Source organism: Mytilus trossulus, chromosome 4 (assembly GCF_036588685.1).
Source record: "Mytilus trossulus isolate FHL-02 chromosome 4, PNRI_Mtr1.1.1.hap1, whole genome shotgun sequence".
Taxonomy (NCBI): domain Eukaryota; kingdom Metazoa; phylum Mollusca; class Bivalvia; order Mytilida; family Mytilidae; genus Mytilus; species Mytilus trossulus.
In genome coordinates this window covers 50,436,001-50,452,918 of record NC_086376.1, presented here as the reverse complement: position 1 = coordinate 50,452,918, position 16,918 = coordinate 50,436,001, and the positions used below count along the sequence as shown (strand labels likewise).

The following is a 16,918-nucleotide window of genomic DNA, read 5'->3' as shown; positions in this document are numbered from 1 at the left end:
TATGACCATTAAAGTGTCCATAACAAAAGTATAAGTATCCAGAGGATGTAGGACCATTAAAATGTCCATAACAAAAGTATAAGTATCCAGAGGATGTAGGACCATTAAAGTGTCCATAACAAAAGTATAAGTATCCAGATGATGTAGGACCATTAAAGTGTCCATAACAAAAGTATAAGTATCCAGAGGATTTAGGACCATTTAAGTGTCCATAACACAAGTATAAGTATCCAGAGGATGTAGGACCATTAAAGTGCCCATAACAAAATTATAAGTATCCAGAGGATGTAGGACCATTAAAGTGGCCATAACAAAAGTATAAGTATCCAAAGGATGTAGGACCATTAAAGCGTCCATAACAAAAGTATAAGTATCCAGAGGATTTAGGACCATTTAAGTGCCCATAACAAAAGTATAAGTATCCAGAGGATGTAGGACTAAAAGTATAAGTATCCAGAGGATGTAGGACCATTAAAGTTTCCATAACAAAAGTATAAGTATCCAGAGGATGTAGGACCATTAAAGTGTCCATAACAAAAGTATAAGTATCCAGAGGATGTAGGACCATTAAAGTGTCCATAACAAAAGTATAAGTATCCAGAGGATGTAGGACCTTTAAAGTGTCCATAACAAAAGTATGAGTATCCAGAGGATGTAGGACCAAAAGTATAAGTATCCAGAAGATGTAGGACCATTAAAGTGTCCTTAACAAATGTATAAGTATCCAGAGGATGTAGGACCATTGAAGTGTCCATAACAAAAGTATAAGTATCCAGAGGATGTAGGACCATTAAAGTGTCCATAACAAATGTATAAGTATCCAGAGGATGTATGACCATTAAAGTGTCCATAACAAAAGTATAAGTATCCAGAGGATGTAGGACCATTAAAGTGTCCATAACAAAAGTATAAGTATCCAGAGGATGTAGGACCATTAAAGTGGCCATAACAAATGTATAAGTATCCAGAGGATGTAGGACCATTACAGTGGCCATAACACAAGTATAAGTATCCAGAGGATGTAGGACCATTAAAGTGCCCATAACAAAATTATAAGTATCCAGAGGATGTAGGACCATTAAAGTGGCCATAACAAAAGTATAAGTATCCAAAGGGTGTAGGACAATTAAAGTGTCCATAACAAAAGTATAAGTATCCAGAAGATGTAGGACCATTAAAGTGTCCATAACAAATGTATAAGTATCCAGAGGATGTAGGACCATTACAGTGTCCTTAACAAAAGTATAAGTATCCAGAGGATGTAGGACCATTAAAGTGTCCTTAACAAAAGTATAAGTATCCAGAGGATGTAGGACCATTAAAGTGTCCATACCAAATGTATAAGTATCCAGAGGATGTATGACCATTAAAGTGTCCATAACAAAAGTATAAGTATCCAGAGGATGTAGGACTATTAAGTGCCCATAACAAAAGTATAAGTATCCAGAGGATGTAGGACCATTAAAGTGTCCATAACAAAAGTATAAGTATCCAGAGGATTTAGGACCATTTAAGTGTCCATAACACAAGTATAAGTATCCAGAGGATGTAGGACCATTAAAGTGCCCATAACAAAATTATAAGTATCCAGAGGATGTAGGACCATTAAAGCGTCCATAACAAAAGTATAAGTATCCAGAGGATTTAGGACCATTTAAGTGCCCATAACAAAAGTATAAGTATCCAGAGGATGTAGGACTAAAAGTATAAGTATCCAGAGGATGTAGGACCATTAAAGTTTCCATAACAAAAGTATAAGTATCCAGAGGATGTAGGACCATTAAAGTGTCCATAACAAAAGTATAAGTATCCAGAGGATGTAGGACCATTAAAGTGTCCGTAACAAAAGTATAAGTATCTAGAGGATGTAGGACCATTAAAGTTTACATAACAAAAATATAAGTATCCAGAGGATGTAGGACCATAAAAGTGTCCATAACAAATGTATAAGTATCCAGAGGATGTAGGACCATTAAAGTGTCCATAACAAAAGTATAAATATCCAGAGGATGTAGGACCATTAAAGTGTCCATAACAAAAGTATAAGTATCTAGAGGATGTAGGACCATTAAAGTTTACATAACAAAAATATAAGTATCCAGAGGATGTATGACCATTAAAGTGTCCATAACAAAAGTATAAGTATGCAGAGGATGTAGGACCATAAAAGTGTCCATAACAAATGTATAAGTATCCAGAGGATGTAGGACCATTAAAGTGTCCATAACAAAAGTAAAAGTATCCAGAGGATGTAGGACCATTAAAGTGTACATAACAAAAGTATAAGTATCCAAAGGATGTAGGACCATTAAAGTGTCCATAACAAATGTATAAGTATCCAGAGGATGTAGGACCATTAAAGTGTCCATAACAAAAGTATAAATATCCAGAGGATGTAGGACCTTTAAAGTGTCCATAACAAAAGTATAGGTATCCAGAGGATGTAGGACCATTAAAGTGTCCATAACAAAAGTATAAGTATCCAAAGGATGTAGGACCATTAAAGTTTACATAACAAAAGTATAAGTATCCAGAGGATGTAGGACCATTAAAGTGTCCATAACAAAAGTATAAGTATCCAGAGGATGTAGGACCATTAAAGTGTCCATAACAAAAGTATAAGTATCCAGAGGATGTAGGACCATTAAAGTGCCCATAACAAAAGTATAAGTATCCAAAGGATGTAGGACCATTAAAGTTTACATAACAAAAGTATAAGTATCCAGAGGATGTAGGACCATTAAAGTGTCCATAACAAAAGTATAAGTATCCAGAGGATGTAGGACCATTAAAGTATACATAACAAAAATATAAGTATCCAGAGGATGTAGGACCATTAGAGTGCCAATAACAAACGTATACGTATCCAGAGATTGTAGCACCATTAAAGTGTCCATAACAAAAGTATAAGTATCCAGAGGATGTAGGACCATTAAAGTGTCCATAACAAAAGTATAAGTATCCAGAGGATGTAGGACCATTAAAGTGTCCATAACAAAAGTATAAGTATCCAGAGGATGTAGGACCATTAAAGTGTCCATAACAAAAGTATAAGTATCCAGAGGATGTAGTACCATTTAAGTGTCCATAACAAAAGTATAAGTATCTAGAGGATGTAGGACCATTAAAGTGTCCATAACAAAAGTATAAGTATCCAGAGGATGTAGGACCATTAAAGTGTCCATAACAAAAGTATAAGTATCCAGAGGATGTAGGACCATTAAAGTGTCCATAACAAAAGTATAAGTATCCAGAGGATGTAGGACCATTAAAGTGTCCATAACAAAAATATAAGTATCCAGAGGATGTATGACCATTAAAGTGTCCATAACAAAAGTATAAGTATCCAGAGGATGTAGGACCATTAAAGTGCCCATAACAAAAGTATAAGTATCCAGAGGATGTCGGACCATTAAAGTGTCCATAACAAAAGTATAAGTATCCAGAGGATGTAGGACCATTAAAGTGCCCATAATAAAAGTATAAGTATCCAAAGGATGCACGACCATTTAAGTGTCCATAACAAAAGTATAAGTATCCAGAGGATGTAGGACTATTTAAGTGTCCATAACAAAAGTATAAGTATCCAGAGGGTGTAGGACTATTTAAGTGTCCATAACAAAAGTATAAGTATCCAGAGGATGTAGGACCATTAAAGTGTCCATAACAAAAGAATTAATATCCAGAGGATGTAGGACCATTAAAGTGCCCATAACAAAATTATAAGTATCCAGAGGATGTAGGACCATTAAAGTGTCCATAACAAAAGTATAAGTATCCAGAGGATGAAGGACCATTAAAGTGTCCATAACAAAAGTATAAGTATCCAGAGGATGTAGGACCATTAAAGTGTCCATAACAAAAGTATAAGTATCCAGAGGATGTAGGACCATTAAAGTGTCCATAACAAAAGTATAAATATCCAGAGGATGTAGGACCTTTAAAGTGTCCATAACAAAAGTATAGGTATCCAGAGGATGTAGGACCATTAAAGTGTCCATAACAAAAGTATAAGTATCCAAAGGATGTAGGACCATTAAAGTTTACATAACAAAAGTATAAGTATCCAGAGGATGTAGGACCATTAAAGTGTCCATAACAAAAGTATAAGTATCCAGAGGATGTAGGACCATTAAAGTGTCCATAACAAAAGTATAAGTATCCAGAGGATGTAGGACCATTAAAGTGCCCATAACAAAAGTATAAGTATCCAAAGGATGTAGGACCATTAAAGTTTACATAACAAAAGTATAAGTATCCAGAGGATGTAGGACCATTAAAGTGTCCATAACAAAAGTATAAGTATCCAGAGGATGTAGGACCATTAAAGTATACATAACAAAAATATAAGTATCCAGAGGATGTAGGACCATTAGAGTGCCAATAACAAACGTATACGTATCCAGAGATTGTAGCACCATTAAAGTGTCCATAACAAAAGTATAAGTATCCAGAGGATGTAGGACCATTAAAGTGTCCATAACAAAAGTATAAGTATCCAGAGGATGTAGGACCATTAAAGTGTCCATAACAAAAGTATAAGTATCCAGAGGATGTAGGACCATTAAAGTGTCCATAACAAAAGTATAAGTATCCAGAGGATGTAGTACCATTTAAGTGTCCATAACAAAAGTATAAGTATCTAGAGGATGTAGGACCATTAAAGTGTCCATAACAAAAGTATAAGTATCCAGAGGATGTAGGACCATTAAAGTGTCCATAACAAAAGTATAAGTATCCAGAGGATGTAGGACCATTAAAGTGTCCATAACAAAAGTATAAGTATCCAGAGGATGTAGGACCATTAAAGTGTCCATAACAAAAATATAAGTATCCAGAGGATGTATGACCATTAAAGTGTCCATAACAAAAGTATAAGTATCCAGAGGATGTAGGACCATTAAAGTGCCCATAACAAAAGTATAAGTATCCAGAGGATGTCGGACCATTAAAGTGTCCATAACAAAAGTATAAGTATCCAGAGGATGTAGGACCATTAAAGTGCCCATAATAAAAGTATAAGTATCCAAAGGATGCACGACCATTTAAGTGTCCATAACAAAAGTATAAGTATCCAGAGGATGTAGGACTATTTAAGTGTCCATAACAAAAGTATAAGTATCCAGAGGGTGTAGGACTATTTAAGTGTCCATAACAAAAGTATAAGTATCCAGAGGATGTAGGACCATTAAAGTGTCCATAACAAAAGAATTAATATCCAGAGGATGTAGGACCATTAAAGTGCCCATAACAAAATTATAAGTATCCAGAGGATGTAGGACCATTAAAGTGTCCATAACAAAAGTATAAGTATCCAGAGGATGAAGGACCATTAAAGTGTCCATAACAAAAGTATAAGTATCCAGAGGATGTAGGACCATTAAAGTGTCCATAACAAAAGTATAAGTATCCAGAGGATGTAGGACCATTAAAGTGTCCATAACAAAAGTATAAGTATCCAGAGGATGTAGGACTAAAAGTATAAGTATCCAGAGGATGTAGGACCATTAAAATGTCCATAACAAAAGTATAAGTATCCAGAGGATGTAGGACCATTAAAGTGTCCATAACAAAAGTATAAGTATCCAGATGATGTAGGACCATTAAAGTGTCCATAACAAAAGTATAAGTATCCAGAGGATGTAGGACCATTAAAGTGTCCATAACAAAAGTATAAGTATCCAGAGGATGTAGGACTAAAACTATAAGTATCCAGAGGATGTAGGACCATTAAAATGTCCATAACAAAAGTATAAGTATCCAGAGGATGTAGGACCATTAAAGTGTCCATAACAAAAGTATAAGTATCCAGATGATGTAGGACCATTAAAGTGTCCATAACAAAAGTATAAGTATCCAGAGGATTTAGGACCATTTAAGTGTCCATAACACAAGTATAAGTATCCAGAGGATGTAGGACCATTAAAGTGCCCATAACAAAATTATAAGTATCCAGAGGATGTAGGACCATTAAAGTGGCCATAACAAAAGTATAAGTATCCAAAGGATGTAGGACCATTAAAGCGTCCATAACAAAAGTATAAGTATCCAGAGGATTTAGGACCATTTAAGTGCCCATAACAAAAGTATAAGTATCCAGAGGATGTAGGACTAAAAGTATAAGTATCCAGAGGATGTAGGACCATTAAAGTTTCCATAACAAAAGTATAAGTATCCAGAGGATGTAGGACCATTAAAGTGTCCATAACAAAAGTATAAGTATCCAGAGGATGTAGGACCATTAAAGTGTCCATAACAAAAGTATAAGTATCCAGAGGATGTAGGACCTTTAAAGTGTCCATAACAAAAGTATGAGTATCCAGAGGATGTAGGACCAAAAGTATAAGTATCCAGAAGATGTAGGACCATTAAAGTGTCCTTAACAAATGTATAAGTATCCAGAGGATGTAGGACCATTGAAGTGTCCATAACAAAAGTATAAGTATCCAGAGGATGTAGGACCATTAAAGTGTCCATAACAAATGTATAAGTATCCAGAGGATGTATGACCATTAAAGTGTCCATAACAAAAGTATAAGTATCCAGAGGATGTAGGACCATTAAAGTGTCCATAACAAAAGTATAAGTATCCAGAGGATGTAGGACCATTAAAGTGGCCATAACAAATGTATAAGTATCCAGAGGATGTAGGACCATTACAGTGGCCATAACACAAGTATAAGTATCCAGAGGATGTAGGACCATTAAAGTGGCCATAACAAAATTATAAGTATCCAGAGGATGTAGGACCATTAAAGTGGCCATAACAAAAGTATAAGTATCCAAAGGGTGTAGGACCATTAAAGTGTCCATAACAAAAGTATAAGTATCCAGAAGATGTAGGACCATTAAAGTGTCCATAACAAATGTATAAGTATCCAGAGGATGTAGGACCATTACAGTGTCCTTAACAAAAGTATAAGTATCCAGAGGATGTAGGACCATTAAAGTGTCCTTAACAAAAGTATAAGTATCCAGAGGATGTAGGACCATTAAAGTGTCCATACCAAATGTATAAGTATCCAGAGGATGTATGACCATTAAAGTGTCCATAACAAAAGTATAAGTATCCAGAGGATGTAGGACTATTAAGTGCCCATAACAAAAGTATAAGTATCCAGAGGATGTAGGACTAAAAGTATAAGTATCCAGAGGATGTAGGACCATTAAAGTGTCCATAACAAAAGTATAAGTATCCAGACGACCAGAGGATGTAGGACCATTAAAGTGTCCATAACAAAAGTATAAGTATCCAGAGGTTGTAGGACCATTAAAGTGTCCATAACAAAAGTATAAGTATCCAGAGGATGTAGGACCATTAAAGTGTCCATAACAAAAGTATAAGTATCCAGAGGATGTAGGACCATTAAAGTGTCCATAACAAAAGTATAAGTATCCAGAGGATGTAGGACCATTAAAGTGTCCATAACAAAAGTATAAGTATCCAGAGGATGTAGGACCATTAAAGTGCCCATCACAAAAGTATAAGTATCCAGAGGATGTAGGACCATTAAATTTTACATAACAAAAGTATAAGTATCCAGAGGATGTAGGACCATTAAAGTTTACATAACTGTATAGCAATTTATATTCAGTCATCATTTTAATGAAGAGAGGAGAAAAAATCACTTTTCTTCTGAACAAATTTGTTTTCTCCATGAAATAAAAAAAATGATTGAACATTTCACTAGTATATTCTTGCATAAGAGGTGCAAAGCATTTTTGGATAATTTCTCCTACAGTTTGAATGTTAGGAAGTTTTCACTTTGGTACTTTAACGGTTTGGACATATATTGGAGGTGTGCATGTGGCCAGGGTTTTGGTTTTTATAAAGAAAGGCTCTTTTGGAATAGTTGAACAAAGTCATTTGTGGAGTATTGAGTTGTACAAGAAGTAGTCCTACAGTGGACCCTAAATTTATGTGCTCCCATGCTCAACTTTGTGTACTTTAAAATATGACTTTTTTATGCTCCCATGCTCAACTTTGGGTATTTTAAAATAAGACTTTCTATCTGTTGGGCATCATTGGTGTTGTCCCAGACACAATAATATCTGTCACCAAGGTCCATCGAAAGCATAAGGGGGAGCTAACTCGTATGTGCTGGAACTAAGGGACAGGGGGTCAGTCTATCTCTAGACTTAATGTTCTGATAGGCATAGCTAAAATGCTAGGATGGTTTTCATAATTTAATTACTTTAACAAGCCAAAATCTACATTTTACCCCTGTGTTCTATTTTAAACCATGGCAGCCATCTTGGTTGGTTGACCGGGTCACCGGATACATTTTTTGCTTTTCTCATCACTTGATGTCCTTTGTTTGTCATCCGTCGTCGTTAACTTTCTACATTTTGAACTTCTTCCAGAAAACTAATGAATGGAATGAAACCAAACATGGCATGAATGTTTCTTATGAGGTGCTGACCAAGTGTTACTTTGTTGTTACTTTGTAACCGATCCATCATTCAAGATGGCTGCCAGCGTGGGACTTAGTTTAACATAGGACCTTATGGTAAATGCATACAAATGACTTCTTTAAGAGAACAACTGAATGGAATGACACCAAACATAGTATAAATGTTCCTTATGCGGTGTTGACCAAGTGTTGTTACTTTGTAGCCGATCAATCATCCAAGATGGCCGTCAGCGGGGGACTTATTTAACATAGAACCCAATGGGATTAACATACAAAAGTCTTCTGTTAGAGAACCACTGAATGGAATGAAACCAAACATAGCATGAATGTTCCTTATGAGGGAGGTACTGACCAAGTGTTGTTACTTTGTAGCCAAATTTTATCTTTTTTTATATGATTTCAAAAACCAAAGTAGAGTCAGGTGAGCAATACATGCTCTTGAGAGCCTCTAGTTTTAACTAGATACCTAAATGATGATTGTGGCCAAGTTTGGTTTAATTTGGCTAAAAATAGCACATAAGGGTAAAATGCAGTTTTTTTATCATCTCTCTAAACCCAAAGCATTTAGAGCAAATCTGATGAGATAAAATTGTTTATAATGTCAAGTTCTATCTGCCCTGCAATTTCAGACTTATCAGGCAAGCAAAGTAATATCTACAAACACATCACCATCACCAAAATACAATTTTGACATGAATTCATCTCATCCTTTGTTTTATATGCACAGGCTCTTTAGAACCTCAAGTTTGAAATTTTTATAGTTTTGTCAAAGGGTCAAGGTGAATATTTTGTCAAAATTTAATAAAATTAAACTAGTCAAATTTATTTTAGTCAAGGTTTGGTGCCACCTTAAATATTATTTTTTTTATCTTCAGAAGAAAAACATTAAGCTTTGGTTGATTGCTGTGAGAAAAATACTACTTTTTTCATTTCTGGATGAAAAACATTTAGCTAGGGTTATTAACCAATCAAATTTCAAGGTTCTTACATTATTAAAATTATAACATTGACGGCAATTAATGAAAATATTAATTTTCAGAGGAACAAATCTGTTTTGTATGGCAGTATCAAGAAAATGATGGAACATGGAGAACATATGATACAGATACGCAGGCTAAGCTTGAACAGACCTTCATCAAAAGGAATGGTAAAGGCACAGTGGTTATTGATTTTGAAGATCATAAGTAAGTTTCTTAGGTTTTATTTTGGAAGGTCATAAGTTTCTTAGTTTTATTGACAACAGTTAACAACAATATATAAAAGGGATATAAGCATGATAAATAATTCTTGAAATACCCCACATAACAACAGACCACATTTACATCTTCTCCTGAGTCCACATCCTACTACTAAACAAACATACATAAAATAAATGAAGATGGTTTGGAGTTATGAAAAGGACAAGTTTCATGATCCTATACAAGCTATAGACCATGTATAGGCACAAATGATATCATATGAACACTTTGTGGGGACTGGACGAGTTTTAGGGGAATAATATGTTTCTGAGTTCCACATAAAGATAGAGAAATTATTTTAATCCAGCAATTTTGTTTTAGTGAAAGAGTAGTATTTGAGAAAATGGAACAGAGACGAATAGACAAACATCATAGGAGACAAGTGAGGAGAATAGGTATGTTATATGGTTGAACTTTTTAAATTTCTAGATATGATATCCCTTCGGTATCTTTTGCTTTTTTATCAACTGCAACCATTTGAATCATTTACTTCATAGAAGTCTTAAAGTCATAAGAAACCTCAAATTAAAAAAAAATATGCAAATGTTTTTTAAAACTAAATGGATAGTTTTCATTATACAACTTATGTACATGTACTTTTTTATGAGGAAAATTCTTTAATTAGTCCACATTTAGAAGAAGTTTACTTATTATTAATTGGGATCTCCTGTAGTTGGTGATCGCAATACTGGTATACCAGTATTGTCCACAATACTGGTATAAAAATTTTGTACCAGTATTGTATTCCAGTATTGTACCAGTATTGTGCTTTTTTTTTTAAATAAACAATATAGGTAATTAATCATTTATTAAAAGTGTCACATATTACATAATGAAATTAACATATGACATGACAATTTTATTAGGAATGATTGTGTTTAACTGATGATGCCATTGATGGTAGACTGTGATTGTCATAATGTAAAGTTTTAAATCTACTGATTGATTTTTCTTAATGGAACTGTCTCAGCATTTTAACAAACTCTTTACTTTCTGTTTGGTTTTTTTCAGCTCTCACTTTATATCTTAGTGAATTTTATATTGACATTAATGCTGTGATAGCTTCCGTATCATCAGCATTGGTATTGTCTACTTCTTATTCTGATGTGATTTCTGCAACCCCTCTACCTTCCTATATTGGTATTTATGTATTGTGGACACCCTCTTATGCTTACTAGATTACAAGCTTTTTTCAGATAGCATCTGTACAGCTCTCTTACTATCAGAGTGCTTGTCTAGTATAAGTATTTGTACCAGTAGATATACATTGTCCATGGTTCTGAATCAACTGCTTCAACCCTTAACATTCATGTATACATGTATTAAAATATCTGTCAAAATATGATATGGCATACATGAAAATGCTGAATTTACAGTGTTTTAATACAAGAGTGTAATAATTTTCTTGAATTTATAAAATAATTACTTGGATAATAATAAGCTTTTATTTTATTTTGCAAGTATAGTAATGACTTTTAACTGGTTGTTAATTGATTTCACAATTATCCTCTATACTCTTTTTGAGTTAATTTAATCTCCCTTTGATCTTCAATATAGTCTAGTCAACAATACAACTACAATACTGGTATATCAGTGATGTACCAGTATTGTTTTTTTTTTTTATAAAAAGTCACAATACTGGTACAAAATTAGTATACCAGTATTGCGATCACCAACTACAGGAGATCCATTAATTGCTTGCTTCTAGGAAGCAATTCGCTGACATATTTTCCGTATGCATAGTGACCCGAGCGTAACCCTCCTCTTAAAAATCCGGTGACCACAATACTCATGGATCTGTCATTGAAATAAACAAATATCTGATTATACATGTTAAACACGTGCTCAATACCCATGCTTTTTGTGATTTGTTTACTATAAGGTGACAATCGGTAAAACTCGGCTTCAAAACACGGTTTAATGAGCAGCCATATTTGTTAAATCATAACAAACAGAGAGAGAAAAAATTGACGATTATATGATATATTTGCGAAAATAATGATACAATAGTGCACATAGGACTAATTTTATGATGTATACATGCATTGGTTCAAGAATTGGACAAACATTATTTTTCACCACTCACTCGTTTCATATGACTTTAACATTAATTGATAAATAAAAATCAGCAATTTTGTTGAAAAGAATAAATATTTAATCTTAAAGGTGCACTAGCTACCAGATATATAAAAAATCAAAAGTATGATTTTTTTGGTTCATTCATTAATGAAAGTGAAATAGTGAAATAATAATTGTGCTTTTATTAGCTAAAATGATTCAATTTTGTCAAATTAAGCTAACAAACATTGAAAATGACTTATTTACTTGCAAGTGAATAATTCGACCTCATTTAATCTGTATTCATGTGAACTCCAATTTAACCCCGTAGAAAGAGATAGAATAACACAAGCATTGTCCGTGTACGGGTATTTAAAGGAAAAGAACGTCAACATTGAAAGTGAAACAAAGGTAAAAAATTGTTTAACTGATTCGATCCACACAAAATTATTCTTTTAAAGATTAAGATGATGATAAACATAAATTTTTAATCTATTATACAAAATTTAATAGAAATATAAAAATCCAGTTCCACGAGTTGCTTAATCTATTCATATCTATGTTTATGTTTACATCGCTTATATGGTCATAGAAGGTCAACTCAATATAGTTAATTGAATGGCGCCATGGCTAAAATTCAAACGAAACGAAGCTACATCTTATTGAGACCATGTCCTGTAAATTGTTTATATTATACTTTTGATGGTTTGAACAAATGTTTTACATTGTTATAAATAAAATATGAGAATTTGAGTCAAATCGGGGAACATGAATTTGCCCCTTTAAAAGTAATAAAAAATTGCATAAAACAATAATCTGAATTGACTGTTTTAAATGCTTTCTACACTTTGGCATTATGTTTTCCAGTCTGTGTGTCTGTTTGTTTGTCCGTACAATAGTCGTTCATTTGTAAGTCTGTCTGTCCTGTTTCAGGTTCGAGTTTTTGGTCATGGTAGTTTTTGATGAAGTTGAAGTCTAAACAACTTGAAACTTAGTACCGGTACACATGTTCCCATTTATGATATGATCTTTCTAATTGTAATGCCAAATTTGAGTTTAACCCCATTTTAACAGTCCATTGAACATAGAAAGTGATAATGAGAGTGGGGCATCCATGTACTATGAACACATTCTTGTTACAAAATCCTTTAAAATATTTTGGCAGCACAAACTAATTTCTTTTTCAGTCCAGATTTTAGATACAGAGAAGGAGAAAACCCCATTCATTTAAAGGTCAAGGTCATTATTACATAAAGTATATATTATCGAAAAATTGATTTCAGGAGTTTTCCTTGCTTGAATTTGAATGAATGTTATTTTGATGTAAGATTTAGGGAAGGAAAAAAGCCCGTTGATTAAGAGTCAACAGAGGTCAAGGTCTTGCTTAGTTAGAATCAGACTTATATAGTTTTAAATATCTATTTAAAAATCTTCTTTTCTATAACAAGTAAGAAAAGCTCAGTCAAACATGGACTGGGGTATCTAGTATAAAGTAAATACATGTTTTTAGTTCGTCAATCAACCAACATGGCTTCCATGGCTTAAAATTGAACACAAATGTAAAAGTGCATGTCCCTATAAAATTGTCCAATATCTTAACAAGAGTGCACACGCTGAAGTGTCTCCCCTTCTTTACTAATCATTGATATTATGCTCCTAAATATAAAGCTTTATTACAACTTTCACATAAACTTAACATTAACCAAGAAAACTAAACATTAAACAATGAACCATGAAAATTAGGTCAAGGTCACTTGAACCATGCCAAGCAGACATGTACAGCTAACAATTCTTCCATTCAACAAATATAGTTGACCTATTGCTTATAGTTTGAAAAAAACAGATAAAAACACAAAATCTAAACACTGAGCCATGAACCATGAAAATGAGGTCAAGGTCAAATTAAACCTGCACGACTGACATATAGATCATAAAATATTTACATACATCAAATATAGTTGACCTATTGCATAAAGTATTTGAATAAAGACCAAACCTCAAAAACTTAACTTTGACCACTGAACCATGAAAATTAGGTCAAGGTCAAATGACACCTGCCAGATAGACATGCACACCTTACAATCATTCCATACACCAAATATAGTAGACCTATCAGGCCCGTAGCAACCCGTACGCAAAAACGCAGTTGCGTACACATCGAAAATTTCACAAAAATAAAAATATGGTTTATCTAGTAAGAATAAAACTAAAGTAATAAAGTTAATAAAAAAATATATACAAATATGATAATGATCACTTTTTAGCTATATTCCATTCCGAAAACTTCCCTTTTCATTTACGAAACCATCGTGATTCTGTTGCTGATGCAAATAATTTTAAATGGCTGAGTTCTCCGGGAGTGACTGTCAAAACACAATTGTCACTCATGTCTTCTATGCCTCCTCACCCTGACATCTTTTCTGAAGATTCCAAATTAACTGATGAAATAAAATATTCTTTCAGATATTTAATGTATTTGCATGTATGCCAGTCTTGACGGCAACGGCAGAACGGTCTTTTAGTATCACGATACGAGTGAAAAACTACTTTAGAAGTACAATGTTAACGAATCGTTTATCTGAGACTGGATTCGGTCTTTTGAACATATACCCAGAGAAAAAAATTAAAGCAGACACGTTTTTGGACATCTTTCGTAGAAAAAAAAGAAAGGAAATCAGGGAATTGACATTTATCTGAATTAACTTTGAGAGAAAAAAAAATGAAAAACACTGATTGTTCACTCATAAAATGAAACATAAAGATATATGATTCGAATTTCTATTTATGTATTTTTTCAATAAAAAAATACCAATTAAGTTGCAAAGCGTTGGCTTAGAAATTAGTTTGTTTTCTAATGTAAAGTGGGTTCAGCATGATTAGAAAACAAATAAAATAAACCTTATTAAGCCAATTTAACCCATTACACATTAGGAAAAAAATCAAATTGTTAAGCCAACAGTATGGGTTTCTTTGGTTTTCTCTGATTATTTATTTCAAAAAAGACTTGTTTCTCCTGAAAGTAAGATTTCTGTGAGGTAATTTTAAGTCCGCGGAAATTGCGAGAATGCAGGATTTTGCACCATTTACCCCAGAGCTTCTGGGGGCCTTAAGCGCCCTGCCATATGATTTCCTTCCCCAGCATTGTGTACACATCAAAAATGCTTAGCTACGCCCCTGCCTATTGCATGCAGTATAACATAAACAGACCAAAACACAAAAACTTAACTATAACTACTGAACCATGAAAATGAGGTCAAGGTCAGATGACACCTGCCAGTTGGACATGTGCACCTTAGTTTTTCCCATACACCAAATATACTAGACCTATTGCTTATAGTATCTGAGATACGGACTTGACCACCAAAACTTAACCTTGTTCACTGATCCATGAAATGAGGTCTATCCCTATGTCAAGCTATCTGCAACAAAAGTCGCAGGCTCAACAAAAACCATAATGAATAGAATTTTCTGTCTCACATAATGCATTTTCCCTGTCTGGCCATTATCTTTAAAATTGTAAAAATTTGAGAGAAACTGTGAATGGCAAAAATTATATTTAAATAGATTTAACAAAAGTTATTTCAATAAACTCCTTACTAACTGTTATACCTAGATAGAAATGTAAGAGTATAAGTGAACCAACACCTGAAGTGGTGATTATGCGGTAGGGTAAGACTAGATAGAAATGATAAGTAGCAAAAATGATGAGCATTCATCAAGAAAATATTTTTGGAGGTCTACAATAATCTTAGATAATAATAATAATTTTAGATATCCTGATACCCAATTATGGAGATCCTGTAATATTTAACCAATTGTAGAGAACTAAGGATTAATTCCATGTTGAAATAACTGATTTACTACAAATGCTCTTTTTTCATGCCAAAACTAGCTTTTTCATTATATAAAAGTTGTTATCAGTTCTATGTTAATCACAGAATTAAAAAAAAAAAAGCCGTATTATTTGTTTCTTTGCAGAGGCTGATGCAGAAAGACTGAAAGAGCTTCAGGATATGTTCTCAAGTTAAAACTAAACTGTTTTAAATGAAACAGTGTGATAAAGGATAAATGTAATGTCATTCTGTTTATTTGTGCTTCATTTTATTCAATTTTTAAATTTACTCTTTTATTGTGTATGTTATTTTATAAAGAAGATAAACTAATATGACATTAATGATTTGTTTGTTGAAGTAGGATGTCATCATTAAGTAAAATGGTTAAACAGAAAATAGTTTATTGTGTTCTTTGTGCTTTGAATACTATTGAAGAGGAAATACATTTTGTATTACAATGTGAATGGTATAAAGATTTACAGAGACAGTTTAGTAAATGTTATTATATAGGCGCCCAATGTCGTTCAAATTATTTTAACTTCTCAGCACTGACTATGTCAAAGATTTGTGTTATTTGTGTAATTTCCAATTTTATGTATTTAATCATAGGAAGGATATATTGATATTTATTTGCTTCTCTTATGTAATATGTCATGTTATGGCATAAAAATGTGTTTGTACTATTTATTGTACTGATAAGCATAATGCACTTAAAGTAATAAAAAATTGAATTTATCAATTTTATAGGTTAGTGTCTAGATCTGGATGCTATTTACTTGCAACATTTTAATATTCATATGTCGTGTCTTGACTCAACATTTTAACTCAATCTCATGACATTGTTTATCGAAATATAACTTTGACTTGAACTTTGACTAAGTTCTAGCTCAAACTCGAAATTTTCACTAATGACTTTGATAAATTGAAGCAGTAGTGGCATATGATAGAATTTTGCATAATAACTTTTCTCAATGTACTGGGAAGTATATTGTTTTTTAAAAAAATATGATATTTTGAGGTTAATTTTATATATCTATCTATTTTTATAACATTTTTAATTGTTAGAATCAAAACTTATATAGCTTGCTTATTAAGTTTTCTGATGTAAAGGAAGTTGGCAATCAAAAATAATAAAGCTTTACATTTTCCTCATCTTTGTTATATATACATTTGTAACTATAACACTATCCATTTGTACAGAAATACCTAAATACGACAAAATTACAATTTTTTGTTTGTCTAACATGTCTAATGTCATAGCAACAGTGCTTTGCTTTTGCGCCAATTGGCATTTCATTTGCCCCACAAACCATATTTCATTTGCGCCAATACTAAAACCTTTCATTTGCACCAATATTACAGGTAAAAACAGGTA

General features: G+C 33.0%; 1 protein-coding gene across 7 annotated transcripts in view; it reads left to right on the top strand.

The window, feature by feature from the left end:
* Nucleotides 1-16,695, top strand: part of LOC134715464 (uncharacterized) — a 134,954-nt gene extending 118,259 nt beyond the window's left edge. For all 7 annotated transcript variants that reach the window (XM_063577643.1, XM_063577647.1, XM_063577645.1 and 4 more), the window contains exons 19-21: nucleotides 9,454-9,598; nucleotides 9,974-10,047; nucleotides 15,689-16,695. In XM_063577643.1, the coding sequence (XP_063433713.1) occupies nucleotides 9,454-9,598; nucleotides 9,974-10,047; nucleotides 15,689-15,738 (269 nt within the window). In that variant the 3' untranslated portion in view covers nucleotides 15,739-16,695. The remainder of the gene's footprint in view (nucleotides 1-9,453; nucleotides 9,599-9,973; nucleotides 10,048-15,688) is intronic.
* The last annotated feature ends 223 nt before the right edge of the window (nucleotides 16,696-16,918 follow it).